Source organism: Thermobia domestica, chromosome 9 (genome assembly GCF_964235325.1).
Source record: "Thermobia domestica chromosome 9, izTheDome1.hap1.1, whole genome shotgun sequence".
NCBI classification, from domain to species: Eukaryota; Metazoa; Arthropoda; class Insecta; order Zygentoma; family Lepismatidae; genus Thermobia; species Thermobia domestica.
In genome coordinates this window covers 95,615,490-95,637,753 of record NC_137462.1, presented here as the reverse complement: position 1 = coordinate 95,637,753, position 22,264 = coordinate 95,615,490, and the positions used below count along the sequence as shown (strand labels likewise).

The 22,264-nt window shown below is 32.4% G+C and overlaps 1 protein-coding gene across 1 annotated transcript; it reads left to right on the top strand.

Annotated features, from left to right (window-relative positions):
* Positions 1-1,168: 1,168 nt before the first annotated feature.
* LOC145660943 (uncharacterized) lies at positions 1,169-21,982 on the top strand. Its single transcript, XM_081726384.1, has 3 exons — positions 1,169-1,430; positions 11,480-12,625; positions 21,909-21,982. Exons 1-3 carry the CDS (start codon positions 1,304-1,306, stop codon positions 21,980-21,982), a joined length of 1,347 nt encoding a protein of 448 aa, XP_081582510.1. The 5' UTR covers positions 1,169-1,303.
* The last annotated feature ends 282 nt before the right edge of the window (positions 21,983-22,264 follow it).

Below are 22,264 nucleotides of genomic sequence, written 5' to 3'. Positions count from 1 at the left end.
GTGATAGGCAAATGAACCTATCTGAATTCAATTGTGATGCAGCTTGGTGACAGTACTGCGGATAATAGATCACGTGGATGTGGGTGATTGAATAAAATAGTGGCTCTTCGGTAGGAGTGACTTCAGTTTTTTCCTTTCTCAATTGTTTCGGTTCTTTTTACATTACTGCAAGTGCAAAAGAGAAAACAAGAAACATCATTACCAACCACGCAGATAACGTATATGTAAGACCTGGTGTATCCATACATACTGCATTTGTAACAGAAAAGAAAAAATCTATAGCAATCACACCGTTGAATCCCGGAAACACACAGTACTTCTAGTGTTGAGTTGTGACGGAATAAAAGGTCTTATTTATCAACTACATTGTTACCTTCAAACAAGTTCTGGTGCTGCAATGCTTTTTTGGACTTATGCTGTTTTAAATCAGTGCAGCGCGTGCTTCTTTTCCATTTTTAAAATGGAGTTGGTCTTAACATGGCATATTTTCAAAATTGTGTCAAATTTATTTCTATAACAGAATTTTTTTCAGAACCTTGAATGACCATTTCTACTCTTGCCTGGTCGACATATGTATTCACTATTCATGTACAACATTTATGCTAGAGTTGTGGACCATGTCATATATGTATATATTTTTTCTCGTTTCATCAAACGTAAAATTTGTAAAATATATAATTGTATTACTAATGTCATTAGACATAAATCAGTTTTTTTGTACTAAGATTGGGTTAACTTGCATTCAAATCAACTATAGCAATATGCATTGTTTGGAAGACAGATCATGAATGCTTTGTAGCATAAATATTCCAAGATGAACGCTATTGTCTCTGATAATGAATTTACCATGCGAGTTCACAGTAGTAGAGTATCAAGAACGTTAGAAGAAAACGTAATACTAATTCGAAAAATGAACTCATTATTCAAGTGTGTGTTGTGACAAGAAAAAGAAACATAATCACTTTTTCCTCTTAATTGCAATTTTATAATTTATTCCGCCTAAGACAGATACGATATTGTTGATGAAAGGATACCCTCAACATTTTATATTGTGACGATATAAAATGGGTTAATTATTCCGTCAACTGTATTATTTTTTCACGTGTTATTCACTAGGCTTCATTTTTATCTGGTTCTTCATGGTTAGTATCTCAGAGAAAAGTGTTAATGTTGTAAACACTACACAGTAAATTTTCGCAATTATTTTCTCAATATCATCGATATGGTTAGTATGTGAACTCATTACGAGATTCGGATAAATTGATTCATTTTATGTTTAAATTTGAGCGAGAGGGAGATTAAAATGACTGTTACACATCATATAGTTTTGAGTTTTCTTATATCATTTTGGATATGCGGCTTAGCCTTGACGAATCCAACTCCTGAACCTAAAGAAGAAAATTGTGTGAAGGGAGCATGTAAACCGAAAGGTACAGACTTCTTTTGTACTATGTAATACAACATATTTTTAGAAACAAAAAGTAATTCATGTGTTGTAACACATATAAGTACAGTGTTCTTTATTTTGAGATTTCATGGAAACATTTAAAATTCATTTCGTATTTTAACTGATTTTTGAAGAAGAACATGTATTCATCTTTCAACTATCAGGAAAGGAAGTATTCTAAATATTGTCTATGTATAAATTGTCAACTTGAAATTGGAAATCACATTTCATAATGTCAAAGGAAATCTATGATTTATTTGAATCAATAAAATTAATTCAAGTGAGGAAAGTGTTACTAAGACAAATTTTAGAAGCAATTTGTTCAGCTGTACCAACTATCATTTATTGTTCCTGTTTACTTCAGCACAATTAAACAAAGCTTGGTGATTTTAAACATGTCAATTATGGAAGTAGCTTGGTTTTCTGTTTACACCTAAAAACAATTCTTATTTATATATTTTAATAGCAGTTTATATTTAATATGGCTGTGCGTTTTAACGCAGCATAAGAGGAAGACAAATAAGTTTAATCCATAAAAACCGGAAAGTAGCAAAAGACGTCACTGATAACTATCCCTAATAGCAACAAAGCATTCGGCCAGTTGGTGCGTGCTTGGCTTTTGACTTTCTACGCTTGCTCTTGAAATGCATGCTTTCATACAATCGGCTCTTGTCTGTTCAAGAGGCAAATTTTTATCCTTTGAAGGTATAACTTTCAAGATAGAAACAGGGTAAACTTATATTTTGTAAACACAAGTATTATAATTAGGAACTAATTTATTACGAAGATTTGTTTATCTACACTTCGTTGTATATTTACGCGGTCCGTGTGTCTGTCCACCTGTGAGACAAATAAATCTAATGGACGACTTGACGGACCAAAACCAAATTTAATCAGGATATAGAGGGTGAAAAATTATTAGTCGATTTCTCTTATAAAGACAATATCACACTATGAGTGATAGAAATGAAAAGAAATGAAATGAAGTCTTTCAGTCAAACGTTCCACTATTATGTCCTTGAGGCTAAGGAAGAAGGATGATTAAGGCAAGTGAATGATGATAAAAGAATTGGTAGAATGAGAATGTAGGAAGAAACAAGAGTACCCCCAAGAAAGCCTTTCGGACACGATGCTGTTTATCATAAACTTATTTGGTAGGGATCGAATCAGGGATCCCACACACCTGAGGTAAGCGCTGCGCTCTTGAACCACCATGACCCTGGGAGATAGAAATAAACCATTATCTGTATTTTACGTCGATCACTAAACAGCAAAACCAATAATAACTATCGAGAAGTGATTTTCTGTAATCGATTAAGCGTCCTAAGAGTACATTTTTTTTATACATTATTTACTCCCTACAGAAAATGAAAATGATAGAAGTCCACTACAACTTTTAGTTTCAATATTGATCTACATAGCTAAAAATGATAAGAGGTAGTGCGAAAAGCTTTTAAAAAATGGTTTAATGTTCTGAAAATAGGTATCGTCTCTGTTAAAACCCTATACAAACCGTAAGTTTCAGATATAAACCACTTTCAGGTTAACATTGATCCCCCCAAAATAAAAATACATAATATATACCGAGAAGTAGTTGCTTTGGTAGAAAATCAACCAGTTCCGATTTTAACGTTCATCATAATAGAGAAACAACACCAGATGATAGCAAGAAACGACTTTCTTTATCTAATTAAGCGCCACCAAAATTATACCCCAACTTCAATCTGATCTCTGTACTACGACCGGAAGATGTATAAATCTACAATTACTTCTAGTTTCACTACTCTGAGTTCTGTACTACAACGGTAGATGTGTAAATCTACTAGACTTCCAGTTCCAATATTTAGCAAATATTACTCCATACAACCTTCACGTGATATATATACGTGTTACCGTATATGACCGAAGAATTAAAGAACGTCAAACTCACAAGGGACATCACCCAATTGTCCGGCTCCGATTTCAATGAAATTTTTGTTGCTGATAGAGGACATGTATTCATTACTTGTGATGACAGAAATTTTTGCCATGGTGCATGTTTTCTATTTTTTAATAATTTTTAAGAGTTGTGATGTGGTTAATAGAGATTACTGCAGAAGTCCCTTACTACCCTTTGTAAACAGAGTGTTAATGAAAGAACAACCATGTAGATACGTATAGAGCCTAGGGAGAAGTCGTATGGTACGTATAATCTTGACGGCAGCCATCTTGAAATATGCCATTTTGAATTAAGGTCAAGTTTTTAAAATGGGAATAGGGTAATATGACACATAATTTTGGGCTGGAATTTAATCAGAAAGACAATGGTGAAGTTAGTTTTAAGATGCGCTTATTTGGTGAAAAGTTACAGGCATATTAATTGTTTATACTTACTATGTGCATAAGTCCCTTACTTCCGCTTCTAACCCGCGTATTAATGATAATAAGTGCATAAAGGTTTCGGTAATACATATTATGCCTAGAGGGAAGTGATACGATAAGGGTATCATTGACGGCAGCCATCTTGAAATCCGCCATTTTGAATTAAAGTGAAGTTTTGAAAAGTGAAAACCATAGCATGTGACATCTCATTTTCATAGTAAATTTTCCCCAAAAGCCAATGGTATGTTTATTTTTGTTCTATAGTTAACCAGTATGAATTTATGACTCTTCTAATGTGCACGAAACGTCCATTAATGATCTTTCAAATTGGCAACACTCCTACTTTTCATCGCGTTTTATGATTCCAACTGGCACTTTGCAATTGTTTCCATGGCTCATGTTTTCTAAATTTATTACATTTTTTAAGAGTTACGATTTGTCAGTTCATGAATAGTGTTGGGATAAGCATCCAGCAATCTTTCTGAATTTTGAAGACTTGCTATGTAATTATTAATTTCCTAGGCAGTGTAATTATTTATTTTAACCCAGAGTACATGAGGAACCTATGGACCTATGTGATGTAAAGAAATACAAATGAAATTATAAGAAATTGGTGTAACACGAACTCAAAATTATCATAAAATGTAGCCTACATGTTGCGCAAATGACAAACAGTATTTTTTTTTAAATAAATACAACTTTACAACTTTAAAGAAACAGCAGCAATGATAGAAAATATCAAAGAGACATAATATGTCTGTTCCCAACACACTGTTTGTACCGTGAACAAAATATGAGAATAGGTAACTTGTTTATAAACAGGTGTAACTTAATCGAGTTCCCGATCAATACTGATTATAAATCTTACAAACATGAACCATCGACAACAATCACTAGAAAACGAATGACTTTTTTGTCTGACTAGCTAAAATATTGCCATAGAAAATAAATAAATAAATAAATATACAATAAGCAAATAAATATAAAACAAAACAAAAGACCATTGATTTACACAACAATCATATTTCGTTTCCTTTTTTGAGGTGAATTTTCAACTTATTTCTCGTTTCATCTACTATCCATTACAAGCTACGTCTCCGATATTACCTGAAGGCAAAGTTGGAGTTCTTTCGTTCTGCGATGATTCATGTCAGTAAACGAGTTTTTGAAGGGCAGGTTTAGGAAATGAATAATTACATTGCTTATGAAATTAATAATTACATGACAAGTCTTCAAAAATAAGAAAGATTGCTGGATGCTTATCCCAACACTATTCATGAACTGACAAATCGTAACTCTTAAAAAATGTAATAAATTTAGAAAACATGAGCCATGGAAACAATTGCAAAGTGCCAGTTGGAATCTTAAAACATGCGGTGAAAATTAGGACTATTGCCAGTTTGAAAGATCGAATAATGGATGTTTCGTGCACATTAGAAGAGTCATAAATTCATGCTAGTTAACTATAGAACAAAAATAAACATACCATTGGCTTTTGAGGAAAATTTGCTATTAAAATGAGATGTCACATGCTATGGTTTTCACTTTTCAAAACTTCACTTTAATTCAAAATGGCGGATTTCAAGATGGCTGCCGTCAATGATACCCTTATCGTATCACTTCCCTCTAGGCATAATATGTATTACCGAAACCTTTATGCACTTATTATCATTAATACGCGGGTTAGAAGCGGAGGTAAGGGACTTATGCACATAGTAAGTATAAACAATTAATATGCCTGTAACTTTTCACCAAATCGGCACATCTTAAAACTAACTTCACCATTGTCTTCCTGATTAAATTATAGTCCAAAATTATGTATTATATTACCCTATTCCCATTTAAAAGACTTGACCTTAATTCAAAATGGCGGATTTCAAGATGGCTGCCGTCAAGATTATACGTACCATACGACTTCCCTCTAGGCTCTATACGTATCTACATGGTTGTTCTTTCATTAACACTCCGTTTACAAAGGGTAGTAAGGGACTTCTGCAGTAATCTCTATTAACCACATCACAACCTTTAAAAATTATTAAAAATTAGGAAACATGCACCATGGCAAAAATTTCTGTCATCACAAGTAATGAATACATGTCCTCTATCAGCAATAAAAATTTCATTGAAATCGGAGCCGGACAATTGGGTGATGTCCCTTGTCAGTACGACCATACATTATAAAACAAGTAATAGTAACACGTGTATATTATACAAACGAGTGATTTTTGATGTCATATATATATATATATATATATATATATATATATATATATATATATATATATATATATATATATATATATATATATATATATATATATATATATATAAGACTAGGTACGTATATGGGTAAGTTTATTCCCCCTGCGAAATGTATTGTATTACTGCACTAATTCTTATTCCTTTCTAACTTCCCGAAAGGAACTGTGAGTTATGTTCGCAAGTCCATTTTCGTTACTTACTCAGAATACATTGCTGCTAAACAGAATTTTAATGGACATAGAAAAATGTACACACTTACTTATGGTTTGGAGAAGTGTACATCAATAATAATAATGTATTTTCGTCTAATTCACTACTTTTCTCTTTTTCTTAAATCTGCCGGTACTGGTAACATTTGAACTGTTTTGCATAGTTAATATGTTCAGCATTTATATGAAGCACTTACTTACGAATTTTAAGCATATACTTATAGAAAATAAAAGCGAATTTCATGACCATTCGCTAAGCCAGTATTATGAATATTACTTAACTTTTCAATGACACCTTTAGATGATGCCACTAATTATATGCTCTCAAGTGTAAATATTTTATGTATGTAAAATTTCAATTTTTCTCTTTGCAAAAGTTTGGTCTTAATATGAGCAGTCTCATTCGTCGCTATCAACGGCAAAATAGAGCTTCCCGTTGCTAAAAATTCTGTTGTTATTAGACGCTCTCTTCTAATTTAAATAATTATATTGTATTTCTACATTGAATATTCTTGTGTCATCAAACATTTTGAGGTCATTAAATTTATTCAACTTCAACCAACATAGGGTGCATATAAACGCTAAATAAATAGATGTGGCATTAAGAAAACCCTACTATATCAAAATAACCAACTTTCAAAAGTTTAGTAAAAACCATTGAACACGTTTTCATTTATCTCAACTCTCAAATTAAAGAAATGTCTAAAGTCTACTATAGTCTATTATATAAAGTCTACTATATTAGAGCAAACAACTTGAAGTTTTAATACCGCAAAAGGAACATAGACAAAGAATTTAAATATATTATTAACATTATATGAGTAATAACTTTATTAAGAAACAATGATTAATAAATACCTCATAATTGGCTTTTATTGTATGGAGAAACATTTTGAAATTATGTAAATACCTAGGTATATCTTTGATACAAATGTTAAAAATATACAAACTTCACACTTACGGACAAATAGGTTTAAGAAAAAAGGAAAAGTGTTTCATTATACTTAAACACTTTTTTATTTTTATACGAAGATGAAAATACAAAAAGAAATCACCAACTAGATACAACTTGTTCTGGTAGTGTTTTCCCGAAAAAGATAATTGCATTTAACTTACACAATTTTGTAAAGCGATGTATATTGATAGAGAAGTACATTTTTAAGGAGGTAAGGTAAAGTCAAACTTGAACAGAAATTGAATTAATTTTTATTTAAAAAGTGCACTTTTAAGTAAGATTAAATTATTTGGTAATAAACGACTGTATATAAGGCATTTTATCTACAAGGTTTCCATATTAACATTAAGGGATATGCATAGGCGCATCCCAGGAATATTAAACCCTCACGAAGTCCCGACTTTTCCGTAAATGTCGGACAATTTTAAGGGTAATTTAATAAATTTTAATATAATTTCTGCTCATATGGAATTTAGACATCCCTCGAAAACTTCGAGTCTCTTCAGAAAAAAAAATCCTGCATACACACATCCTAAAATTTGATCCTTTTATTTATCATTGAAATACAATAACCTAGCATGCGATTAGAACAATTCACATCTTAAGCTGCAAACATCGCGATGATAGGTAATCGATAATTTATCTTAAATACTAATGAGGAATTGAAAAGAAAATCATTGACTTCTTAGGAACAAATAAGACAGTGTTATTGTATAAATTATTCGTACATTTCTTTAAATGTTCGCATTTAATCTTTCCGAATGTAGCTGAGTATAGAATTCATAGTATTTCGCATTCTCCATCTGAGTGTGATATAAGATTGAAAGATAGGAAATAGACACAAAGTGAAAATTATTCTGAAACCAAGTCAACCGCCACTGCTGTTCTCCAATCACCTTGTCCCGTGGGACGACGGACATAATACGATGATTTCTTGAAATGTGAAAGCGACTTGTCACATTCTACAACCAAATTGGAACTTCAGTCTGAACATATTTCTAAGGACTATGCTAAGACACATTCTTTGGAAATGGGAAAAATGCTGATATGGATTACCTTTACATTTAACCTGAAAATCAAAACAACCTAAAATGCAAATAAGAATAAAGATTGGATAACACAACAAAGGATTTGATTAGTATTGCATCTTGGAAAAGAAAAAGAAAATACTTTTACTCTCTTAGCGATAGGAAAAATGGCTTTGGTAAAGGCCTAGTAGGCAAAAGTCAATAATAAAAGTAAAAAACCTCACACTATTTCTGTTAAGATATAATTCAGTCCATATCTTTGAAACGATTAATTTTACCAAAAAAATATACAATTATATGAACTACAACTTTCCTAATAATTATTTTATTAGAAAACAATAATTTCCGAAATAATTTCTAGAAACTAGAAATTTCCATTCTTACCTAGCAAATGAAAATGGCACAAATCAAAGGTAATTTCCACTATATGCTAAATACATACAAATTGAAGTTTCTACAAATATCCAGCTTGTTCAGAATATTTTCGAAGTTTTGCATTATTTTTGTCTAATTATGAAAGGCTAGTACAGATAATAGAGTGCATATTTCTGGTGCTAAGAGGTGTGAGTTCCTGCTGGATGACATAATTTCCATGAGATCTGCAGAATTTATTTATTTCTCCAATCACATATTTTAATATGTGATCTTAGTTACTCACTAATGAAAGTCATATATATCTCTTCAGTTGGTGAAGTTACGACACAAAAATAATTTTAAAAACCTGAATGATCTAGCAGATAGTGCGTGACCCTTTGGTACTTCGATTCCCAGCTAGAAAGCATTAAAATTGAAATAGAGTAAACAGCGGACTTCACTTTCAACTGTAGATCCATGTCTCATATAGCCTTATTGCTGAAAAAAGGAAAATAAACTTAACAAACAACAAAGAGATCTAAGATAAATAACTGTTTGCGTAATTGGAAACATGATGGTATTCAAATGTGAATGTGAATACCTTTTATACGTAACCTTCTTTATATGTGTTAATTGAGTAACATATTAATTACACAATGAAGGGATAATAACCTAACAAAGAACCTAACATTGATCAGCATTATCAGTCAGGAACTTTGAAGTAATAGTCAAATATCAGGGGGTTACAGTATATTCTTGCTGTGATAAGATCATAATTACAAATACTGATAAATGTATCAGTATATTACTCTTGAGGCCTATTCCGGAAGAAGGGCATATAGGCATATGTGCCCATTTTCGGAAATTATTTAAAATGAACCGTCACGTTATTCTGTAGGCGCTGTGAAAATTTCATCTCTATATCTTTATTTTTGGCAGCGTAGCAATATTGTTTCTGTAAGCCTTTGCACTGGTGTTTTGGCTCACAGCTGACAGTCAGACTCTAGCAGCGGTTATTGCTGTGCTCATTTCAATATTATTAACCTACAAGCGTGGCAGTAGTTTAAAAAGGATACTGAAAAAATATCAGTGTATAAGAAGAGACATAGTAAATAAATTTGAAACGTGAAGAATCAAAAAGTAAAAGGGTTTCGTGGTGAAAAATACTTCAACTCGAGTATGAATGAAGTACCGGCTAAAACATTCTTAGTTACTCAGTGTTGTGAAAATAAACGCTATGAAAAATGTTTCTTTCATCCTCAGTACAATTCGTATGATTCCTTTATAGTGGCAAAGACAAGTCTCTTCCAGATTCGTTCCTTGCTTCGTTCATGAGTAAGTCGAAAAGCACAAAAGCAACCACAGCTCTATACATAGATGTATTGTATTAAGGATGGAGGAATGGCTACTGTGGTATGTCAGAAATTCAGACATATTGACCCTAAGCTTGTCCCTTTTGTTGGAGTGAGCGAACAAAAAGAGAAAGATGTTCGGTCCTTAACAATTACGGCGCGAAGTTCGTATATATACGGACCAAAGAATTGATTTATGTATTGCGCTCAAATCCATATGGAAACGGATTTCGTTGCACGGATATGGTCTTTGGAGATTATTTTTCACGTTTGTGCCATAATATAGCAGCTTGGTTGCATGAAACGTGGCTGGAAGTAAGTTATGTTCCGCAGTCATTTTGTGTTATTTTTATTCGTGTAGTATATTGAAACAAAACTACGCTAATTATTCAAGAAAAGACCATACTTTATTATTTTAAGAAAAATGTCGGATATTATTTCATTTGTTAATATTGTGTATCAATTTGAAAACTGTCAAGTCCTGCCGCGAGGAGGAAAAGTGTTAATGTAGTTCTTGGTAACTGAAGACAGGGACTGAATTGAATTCATATTGAATGAGTACGAACAGGACTAAATCCATAACGCATTTATTACCATGTGTAATGGTTTATATTTATTTTTTGTTACAGTAAAGACATTATTGTGATGCATTAGCAGTGTGCTATTTCCTCAACCAACAAGGATTTTCGTAAAACGGGCTCATAACATGTTATACATATATGTTTATAAATATATAAAATAGTGTATATTTTTCATTTAATAAAGCTATTTATTAGTGAAATAGATGTGTTACATTTAAAAATACTATAATAGGTATTTGCAAGCTTATGTTTTTGTTATATACTCTGATAAAATCTATAAGGATCTTTCCCCTCATTCAAGAAAACAGCCTATGTGCCCTTCTTCCGGAATAGGCCTCTTCTCACAGAAATTGCATATTCAATATTTCTTTGATACTTATAGTTGACAGATTACAAAATAAACGATTCAGCGATACTTCAATATAAAGGTAGAATTTTCAATATGATTATAATTTACCTTTTTATTGGTAATAATAAAACAATATTTTCTACAAAATATCAGTATGGTAGCAACATGTCCATCAAATAATTACATTATTAAAGCAAAGAAGCAAATCGTTTACTTACATTTTGTGAAATATTTTAATTCAACATCTTAGGATTTTGAACAATGATTGTACAAAATTTGAACGAAACAAACGTAGCACAATGAAATAAAGATCATAGTATAGTTTTATTAATTATTAAATAGATAGCTTTCTAACATTTCTAGTATAACTGTTTAAAATAGTACAGTTCCAAATTAAAGTTTAACCACATTTGCAGCATTCATATTCAAAGTGATACGACCTTTCTCTTGACTAGAATGACACTGATTGTTTTCAATAGTGGTTAAACATTAAATAATTACAGTTATCCGTCCTACTTGTAAGCGGAAATTAGTGTTAATTGTGGTGATCAATTTAATAATGTTATTTGTTTTTGTTTCAGGATGCCCGAAAAATGAAAGATACTTATTATGCGGAAAGGAATGTGAAGAAACGTGTGATAGCTCTCCAACCAATTGCACATCAAAGTGCAAATTAGGTTGCTTTTGCAAGAAAGGTTTTGTTCGCCAAGCTCCTGGCGGAAAATGTATTTTAAAGTCGGATTGTTCTTCAAAAACATCTACCAAAGTTGATGCACCTACAAAACGTTCATCAGCAAGAGATTCTTCTAAAAAAGTTTCTCACACAAGTGCTACAAGTTATCCCCCTTTAGGGCATCCTATCGCAAAGAAAGGTTTAACAAATAACACTTCTGAGAATGGTAAATATGGAAATAGTTCTTCAGTGAGTGATGCTTCTGGAAAAGGCAACTTCAAAAATAGTTCATCCAAGACTGCTTCTTCTGGAAAAGAGAAATCAGTAAATAGTTCTTCAATAAATAATATTTCTGGAAAAGGCAAATCGGAAAATATTTCTGCGAAGAATGCTTCTTCTGGAAAAGATACATCAATAAATAATTCTTCGACAAGTAGTATTTCTGAAAAAGGTAAGTCGAAAAAAAGTTCTTCAAAGGATACTTTTTCTGGGAAAGATAAATCAACAAATAATTCTTCCACAAGTAATACTACTGGAAAAAGTAAGTCGGGAAGTAATTCTTCCAAGACTGCTTCTTCTGGAAACGATAAATCAGTAAATAATTCTTCGAGAAGTGAATCTTCTGGGGGAGACAAAGCACTAAAGAGCTCATCCGCAAGCAATTCTTCTAGAAAAAGCAAATCGGAACCTACAAAAACATATTCATCTTCAACCAGGCCTTCAAGAATCAAAAGTTCTGTTAAAAATGCCTCACAGGATTCTTTTCCAATGCCAAGAAAATCATCCACATCTAGTTATTCTTCAAGACTTGATGACTTACTGAGTGACTCTGTCACAAATCTTACTACAGCAACCAGTTTTCATGTAAGTGACACGTCTACAACTAAATCGACTTTTGCAAATAGATCTTTAGAAAGCGATTCTGACAAAAGTGATACTTCCCCTAGTGATTCTTCTACAATTGACTCTTCTGCAAATAATTCGTCTACAATTGATTCCCAGAAAAGTGATTCCATTTCAAACAACGATTCTTCTACGAAAGGTTCCGCAAGAAGTAAGTTGAATTGTTGTTGAAAATCTTTACTTGTTATAACATTAGGATGGTAATAGAATAAGTTCAATGCTGTTTATTTGCCCTAGAGTCTAATAAAACAATGTCTGCTATACAGATTTCGAATTACCAAAGGTAAATGTGGTAAATATTCATGTCCACTCATGAGCTGTACAGAGATCATTGTTTTATGTTAAATATAAATTGGGTGAATATAAAGTAAACCAAATTGTTTTTGAGGAGGAGTTTCGATGTCTACAGACAAAATTGAGTGGATAATATCAAAAAACATACTAAATGAGTTTTCGGTCGATTTTCATGATTTGATATTTAATGATTTTTAACACACCACTTGGTCAAACAATCTTTCGATGTAGATACGACGTTGCAATATATAATACTCAAAATTTATTTGAGCATGAAAAGAGAAGTATGTTTTAAATATAGATATGCACTCAAACTCAATTATAACATTGTTGTCCGAGCTCCTTTTGAAATCATTCATTTTTTTTTTTTTTTGGCAAGTATTCTTTTGTAAGCAGCTTCTAATATTTCTCAGTCTCTACTGTAATATAAGTACTGGCTTTTGTGCCTTTATAGCGACCATTTCGGATCTGTAATCCAATAGCTCATTTAAAATATTCGAGATAATATTTCTTTAAAATCTTGGTTATTTTCGTTTTGTTAGCTAAAATATACAGGTAATGCAAATAAAAGTTTCGACATGAATCTCTGTAGACATATACAAAATCAGATAAAAATATTTTAATCATTATTGAATAAAAAAATATTTATGGAAATGTTCAGAGTTTGAATGTAGTATAAATTGACAAGATAAGGATGTACGAACGGTAAATGTTCTGTATCAATAATGTGCTTCTAATATAGTTATTCACTTTCCTATTACACTTTATTATTTAGATATCCACACTTTTCACAATTTCTTAATAGTGTGAGGTGGTGGGAGTAATATAGCTCTTATAGTTCTTAAATTAATTTATTCTTCCGAAGATAATGAAATATTTGTTTACGAAAAATCATGTTGAAAGATTTGCCTATGTTCTCTTATACTCGCTAAATTTAGATTTTCAATTACTTGTCTGAATATAAAAGAAATAGATGATAATATGTTTTCAATATTACTATTACTGTGTACTAATAATTGTTATTATAAAAGGGAAACCACCTGCCTTTATTTGAAAGTGTGTAGCGATTTTGATGAACATGAACATTTTTGCTGCTAATTATCAAGTAAAAGACCTATTAAATTAAACAATGTTGCAACTACTTATACAAAGTTCGCAAGTACTTATTGCATGAAAGCATAATGTAATTTATTAGCTAGCCAATATGAGCATAATATATAGATTACAGACAATTGTTACCATTTACTATTGGACATTTTCCATAAGTAGAAGCTTTGCTTTGTATATACTTAAACGAAAACGAACTATTTGTTAAGAAAACAATATAATCACATTAAAACGTATGTACATTGTACCAGTGAATAGGTGGACCTAGACCTCAAACACTATCATTTGAACTTTTCCTGGGACTGGAGTTGTAGAATTTTTGAAATTTTGTGTATTTTGGTAGTTGTACCATAGCATGGAGGTACTTGATCTTTTCTATATGTCAGTAGATAGTACGTAGTAAATACTTTTATTTAGTATTCAATATGACCCTACGATACTCACGATATAGGGGTAAAACAACAAAATGTTTCAAGCGTGAAACCTATATCTCCAGGGTCGAGGGAATTCTATATTCAAAATCGCGAATACATTTGAGAGTTACTGCAATTGTGTACGTACAGACGATCTTTGGGGAAAGACACACAATTTCAATCGTATTGTAGGATATAAAGTTTTTATATATTCACGAAACACAGTCAGAACCACATTGCAGCAGAATAACGTGACATCGATTTGAAAAACCGCAATGAAATTTCGAAATGTGATTCATTGCCACAGAATCAGTGTTGTTCTCCGAGATTCAAGGGAAAAATACGATTCATCTGGAGTAAAGCTGGTTTCGATGCTGGTGCGGTGTATAAATTCTTGGTACCGAAGAAACACTGTTTCAACTGGAGTGGTGATGACGACTATGTATTGTTTGAAGCACCACAATTCATCATATGTGGCCGGTGCGAGAGTAGCTCGTACTTTAAACACTTTTACTGTGATTTCTATTAGGATGAAGATATAAATGAATACATGGAATATTTGCATAACTGAACATTTCACTCTTTGCGATTTGATTGAATACTGTTGAAATAACAGTCACTTGATACAAGCTGTGAAACGTGAAGTGAAACAAGTTACGCAAATATGGAAGAGTATGGAACATACATACATGTGTATTATTGACGAAAGGACTCTATTTGTTAGAGCATAAAATACAAATATCGTATAGTATATTTGAAATTCTGTATCTTCAGGGTCACCAAATCAATCAGTACGTAGGCAATTGTGGTACCTCTTAAACGTATTCGCGATTTTGAATGTATAGCACTTAAGATCAGAGATATATAGTTTCCACACTTGAATCATTTTGTTGTTTTACGCCTATATCGGACCAAAGTGATATCTATAAATGCGTTAAAACCAGAATAACTAAAAATTTTAAAATCCTATAAGGTCTATTTACCCACTCATTTTGATCGCGATATTCTTGGAACATCTGTTCCTTCCCTTCTTAGTTTTACAAGCACCAATCGATCCCTCAGCATTCCAGTTTGGATACAATTTGTGTCACATTGTCCCTCGTTGATATTGCGATATCATTCTCCACCTTAATGCCAGCAGAATAGAATATTGAGTAATTTCCAAGACTATTTCACCATTTCCCTAACAATTGCATTTCACTTAAATAGAATTTGTTATTAAACGCGATTATAACGTATAGTGTATAACTAGTCGAAGGCTTAGAGAGAATAACAACAATCATCACAAATAATAATAATAATAATAATAATAATAATAATAATAATAATAATAATAACAATTGTAGCAACAGTAAAATGTTTGTGAATAAGCAGCCATTCCAACAATTAAGTTCCTTGTAAAGTGAAGTATGACTATATATACTTTATTTTTTTACCTATTTTTTTCCTAGTTTAATCAACACAAGATATTTCAAAGCTTCTTAAACGATTGTGAGCTGATTCTGCCATTAAACATCAGCAAAATATTATGTCTAGAAGGTTTTCGAAACCATATTGGAAGTGACTTTATATCTAAGTTCTGATTACACTGTTCAACAAATTTTGATCGAAAATATGTAAATTCTTTGAAATGGCGATTTTTACATTCATTTAAGCATAATATGAAAGGAAATGATAATAGAAGAATTTTCTTAGCTCAGGTTGTGAAAAAAGAACGCCCTTGTACAACAGTAGCTGTATATATATATATATATATATATATATATATATATATATATATATATATATATATAAATGTATTAATATTTATAGAACATTTAAGCAAAATCCTTGTAAAAAAACCTACATTTCACTTTTTTTTTATCTATTTCACTGTGATGTGATAAGCTGGGAAGTTAAGAAGTACCCTAACCTATAGCTTTCTATACCCTTGTACTTCCCTTTTCAAAATTGCGCAAATACCACTTTCACAGCAATACAGAAAATAAAGTAACCGTGGTCAAGTTAAACATTAACAATTCCGTAATAAAAGTCAGTATTAACATCAAAACATGAAAAATATGTACAAATACCTTTTTGTGCAAGAACTACACTCCAATGTAGACAAAAGTTTCAAGTGATCCATTGTACGGGATTATGTTTATTTTATTTTGAGCGTCTTCGCTTGGCTTACCTTTGTAGGTTACATCTGAAGCATCCCTTGCAATAGTCCAACAGTAGTCAGCCAATATGTTAGAACTCCACTTTCCCTCATATCTCTTCTCCATGGCTGCAATATTTTGATGGAAACGCTCACCATGTTCGTCACTTACTGCTCCACAATCTCCGGGAAAGAAGTCTAGATGTGAATGAAGAAAGTGGAGTTTCAGAGACATATTGCAACCAAGATTTTCGTAGCACAATAACAACTTTGCTACCAGTTGTTTGTAATTTGTTGCTCGGTGTCTTCCCAAGAACTGTGAACAAACACTTTTTAAGCTTTCCCACGCAGCTTTCTCCTCACCTTGGGGAATTTCGTCGAACTTGTGATCTTTGAATAGTTGCCTAATCTGTGGCCCTATGAAAACTCCCTCTTTAACTTTGGCAACACTTAATCGAGGGAATTGTCCTCTTAGGTACTTATAGGCCTCATCCTCTTTGATCATGCTCTTAACAAAATTTTTCACAAGACCTAATTTAATATGTAGAGGGGGAAGCAAAATTCGGTTACGATGTACCAGTGGTTCATGCTGCACATTTTTCACTCCCGGCTGAAGAGTTTCTCTGGTACTCCAATCACTCTTGCGGTAATGAGATAAACGATCTCTACTGTCCCATTCACATATAAAGCAGCAATACTTTGTATACCCTAACTGCATACCTAGCAACAGTGCTATTACTTTAAGGTCACCACAAATGAGCCACTGAAAATCGTAATATTTAATGGCTTGAAGTAAACGTTTCAAGTTTTCATAAGATTCCTTCATATGAACTGCGTAACCTACAGGAATTGAAGGAAGTTCATTTCCAATATGCAAAAGCACTGCCTTTAAAATCACCTTGGACGAATCTATAAAGAGCCTCCACTTCGTAGGTTCGTAATTAATTTTAAGTGTCCTCATGACACCATTTACATCTGTACATGCCACAAGTGTGTCTTCCATAGTAAAAAATGAAGTGAACATCTTCTCCCTATTCCGATACACTGAAATATTTACGTTTTCCTGCAATAAATTCCATTGCTTTAAGCGTGACGCTAAAATTTCGGCTTTCCTTTTCGAGAGGTCCAAGTCTCTGATTAGATCACTTAGTTCCTCTTGAGTAAGTCTATGTGGTTCACATGGAGGTCTTTTACAACAAACGTAGGGTCCTTCGAAGCACTTGATTCAGGAGCTTCAACTTCTTGATCATCATCAGAAAAAAGATCGTATTCTTTAGGTGGGTCAGGAACAGGTAATCCTTTTCCATGTGGAACAGGGCGCATTGCAGAAGGAATGTTAGGATAGATCAAGGCCCGCTTCTTCTTCGTGGACATTCCCTTCTTGACGGAAGGAACCATACGAAAATAACAGTCTCTGATGTGGTCGCTTGGCTACCTCCAAATCATGGGCACTGCAAAAGACATTGAGCGCCTCTTCGCATTAATCCAATTTCTTAGCTTGCTGGCACAAGTGTTACACACAATGTGGGGTACCCAAGATTTATCTTGGTCTCCAATTTTACAACCAAAGTAATATTAATAGGCTTTTCTTATTAGTGGTGGTATAGTCTGCTTTTGTGAGGAAAATGTCACTTCCCCACACACGTAGCAGAAGCTATCCGCACTGTATACACAATTTCGCGGCATTTTTGTTTATTGAAATCCTCAAAATGTCACTTGAAATAGTTCCGACAACTATTTAAAAATATACATTCGAAATACCAGTATTTTTGCGTACTTGTAGTTGTATTTTTATGTCCTGCAATACACAAACGTCACACCCAAAAGGCTGAAAACTGCACTAAAACTGTCTTTTCTAAAAATAGCAGAACACTACTGAGATAAGGAACACAATGAAACCAAGCGTTCATATAGTTTCTCCAGTGTTGCCGGATCAGTGTAACATTTTACCCCAAAGAAGCGAATATATTTATTTTTAAAGCGTTATTATTAGATATGCCTGTAAAACGAAAAGTAGAGCTAATATTCGAAAATAACTTTCAAATTCGTGATCAGCACCACAAAATCAATAAGAATTAGCTGATTTTGTTCAATTTTCATTTTCGTAGTTGAACAGTGTTATCGAAGAATTACATTTTACACTATACATCAGAACAAGTAAGACAGTTACCTCCCGCTAAGAGGCTTGAGAACAAGACTTTAAGACACAACGCTAAACTAGGAACACAGGCAGCCAAAAGGCTTGAACGGATTTTAAGGAACGTCATAATACTATATCACTACACTACCTATTGATGCATCAGAAATGCTCCTGCCTAACTCACGAGTCATTAGTAGTCATGTCAAACATTTGCTCGCAGATAACAGCGCCCTCTTGCTGAACAACATTTTGTTTGGAAATATCGTTAACAAAATTCGTACTTGATCTACTCTGTAGTATCCACTTCGAAACTAAAGGACTGCTGAACGAGCATATTTTCTTGTTGATATTAGTTGCTAAAAAATCAAGATTCTTTGTTTCTTCGTATAATGATTGCTGCAGTGTCCCTAAATGTTTTAATTAAATTCAAGCACAATTTTAAAATTATTTTCAGATTATGACAGGAAAAGGAGAAACGGTGGTGACTAAAAATAATATTCACTTCGAGTACCAAACTGTTTTCAGTGTTTCATAGCTTTCCATGCTGAGAAAAAAATTCTGAATTGTTGACTATCCATTCATTCACAGTGATGTATTTACGTTCTTCTAAGGGCTATACCATTGAACGTAACCAAACTGAAGGTTAAACTGAAGGTATTTCTTTAAAATACCTAGGAGAGTTTTCGTTTCTTTCCTTTTAGTCTTGAAAGAAATGTTTAGCGATTTTTATTCAGAAGAGAATTTGTCACGAATGATCTTAAATAGTTTGTTTATACTTGAGAAATCTATGTGTTAATAATGTGGTGTACGTCATTTGTCAGGAAAAGAATCCAGATTTTATCATTAGATTTTTTTAAAACCAGAAATGACCCATGCGATTTTGTTCACACAGTTCCGTAATGACTGCCGCATAACATGATTTAATTTTAAGAAATTGGAGTGAGAAAGTTTAGTGCGCATGTTTGTTTTTTCCTCAGAAGTTCTATTCACCATCATCTTTGAAGTTATATTTAATGTAGTCGTCAAAGACTACTGCAGTCACGACGCACTGCGAGATTTAAATTCAGAAACGAAGACTACTTCAACTTTCCTTGAATACTTTTATGAAGTAGAATCATGCTCCAAATGTTATTAAATGAATTTAGAAACACTTGAAAGTAAGCTATCTAGGAAAAAAAGACTTTTTATTCAAGTATCAAAATGTGTGGATATAATACAGTTAACAATGTTACACAATGTTTGAATAGACAATTTTTTTTTATTATTTATAAACTAAAAATGTGTATTTTATTAATGTGACTTACACATGTTAACAATGTTTTCTGTTGCAGATTCCGCGGAAGAATCAGATATCTATGAATGAATTAATTAATTCGCTGAATCCTTCAAGTACATCAAGTGTTCAAGTGATAGTTCTACAGTGTATTGGTTGAAATGTTAAAATGACTGATAATATATCAATTATAATAAATACAAATATATTTATATCAATGGTTCTTGATTTTGTTACATATAGTCTAATGTTATTTTTTTCAAGTCTTTTCTTCAAAATATATTTTGTTTATTCATTTATGTTTCTACCTTTTACTGTATCAGAACGTACTCAATTTATCGAATTACCTAAATTTGTTACTGCATTGTAGATTGGAAAAAGTACACAAATATCTAGAGATGACATGATTAAGAAGTTTCAATATCTACAAACCGTAGAGGAACATATAAATTGTCCTATCCTCGGAGAAATTACCATACACGTCATTGTATATACCATACATACTAACTAACTAACTAACTCACTCTATGGCCTATGAAACCCGGAGGTCCAATACCGCGTTCACAAAAGCTTTCCAATGACTCCTGTCGTTAGCCAATTGGATCCAGTTTCTACTTTGTATTCCTATTTCTGCGAGATCCAGCTTAATATTGTCCTCCCATCAGCACCTAATGGTCGTTTTCCGGTTGATTTTCCAGTTAAGATTTTGGAAGCGTTCCTAGTTTTTTCCATTCTGGCCACATGACCTGTCCACTTGAGTCTCCTAGATTTAATGACCCTAACAATGTTGAGTAAACCGTATAAATTATGTAGCTCTTCGTTATGAAGTTTCCACCATTCCCCATTCCCATTTCCCATGGATCCAAATATTCGTCTCAGGATTTTGTTCTCAAATACTTTTAGTCTATGTTCTTCCTTTCAAGTAAGAGACCATATTTCGCAACCATACAGAATATCAGGCACGATTATCGTTTTATATATTTTAAGCTTCAAATTCCTCGACAGAATTCGCGACAACTATATATTTTGAACTGAATAATAATAACACGAATTCCCTGCTTTTAGTCTACATTTAATTTCTTCGTGAATATGGTTTTCGTTTTTTTAAATATTGATACATACATATACATACCATACAATCTATTGGTAATAATAACTACAAAATGGCACACGTATTAAATCTATAAGGTAATGAAAGTTCACACATTGTCGATACAACGAACTAAGACAACTAAGTGAATAAAAGTGAGTGTTGAGGTAGTTGTAAGTTCAAAAATATTTTGAATGTATGTAGTTGTGGGCTAAGGAAACCAAAAAGTGGGAAGGCTCAACGTTTCTTCATAATATTGTGTTAAGAGCGCACTATGAGGCAGTAGTTCAGGAAATTTAAAAAATCATATTTAATTACTTTAGAAGATTGGAAATGAAAACTGGTCTTCCTTTCACCCAGATTCCAAATATGAGCACAAAATTAGTATACAACATTGGTGTAATTAGAAGGTAACTTAGTTAGTCTGATTCTCTGTCCTAGAACATATATTGTGTTGAACATTTCACACTTTTTAAACTGAATGGGTAAGTGCAATGCAAGGTTCCCCATACCCACTCCTTTGTTACCTTATTTCTCAAACGTATCTCCTGGCTAGACGTTTTGTGGTTAGAGAGAATCCAGTAGGATACTCGATAGATTTCGTTTCCATATCTCTCTACTTAACAAACCAAAATTTCAATAACATTTAGTTGCATTTCTAGGCTACTTAGATACTAACATTGAATCACGTTTTTTGTAGAATCACATGAAACGTGTCCTTTCAGTAATAATATATCATTATTCCATCATAGGTGATTTATACTTTAATATAATAAATATCAACGATAATCTTACTTTTATAATAGTATTATTGCTCTTCCTGGCAAAAAAGTAAGGCTTCTAGGAAACATAACTTCAAATAAATTCTTCGGTCCTCGTACGAAATGAGATAACGAAACAAATACTATGAAAAATAGGTTCCTATTGGCCATCTTTATAATATTTCTTTATATCATTATTTGCATATTTATTTTTAGTTCTAGAAACAGATTTACTTGCAGTAGGTTCTCCTAAAATTTGCTTAACAACAATTATAGATAATACAACTTAACAGAAAATACATTACGAAGGTAAGTTTGTAGCACCTTCTGAGAGAATGGTTGTTTTTAGGTTCGTGTTTTGCGAACAGGAAATAATCATATCAACAACAAAATCTACTAATTAATACAGTTGCTTCCAATTTAGGTTTACTTATATTCTATTCTATTCTAACATAAAATAAGTTTATTGTAATAAAGGTTTTAATATTGATATTACAAATAAATATTTTGTTTTACATTATTCTTTCTTGAATTTCTCAGCTCTCTTAGAAACAAAGATAGGTTTTCCTCTG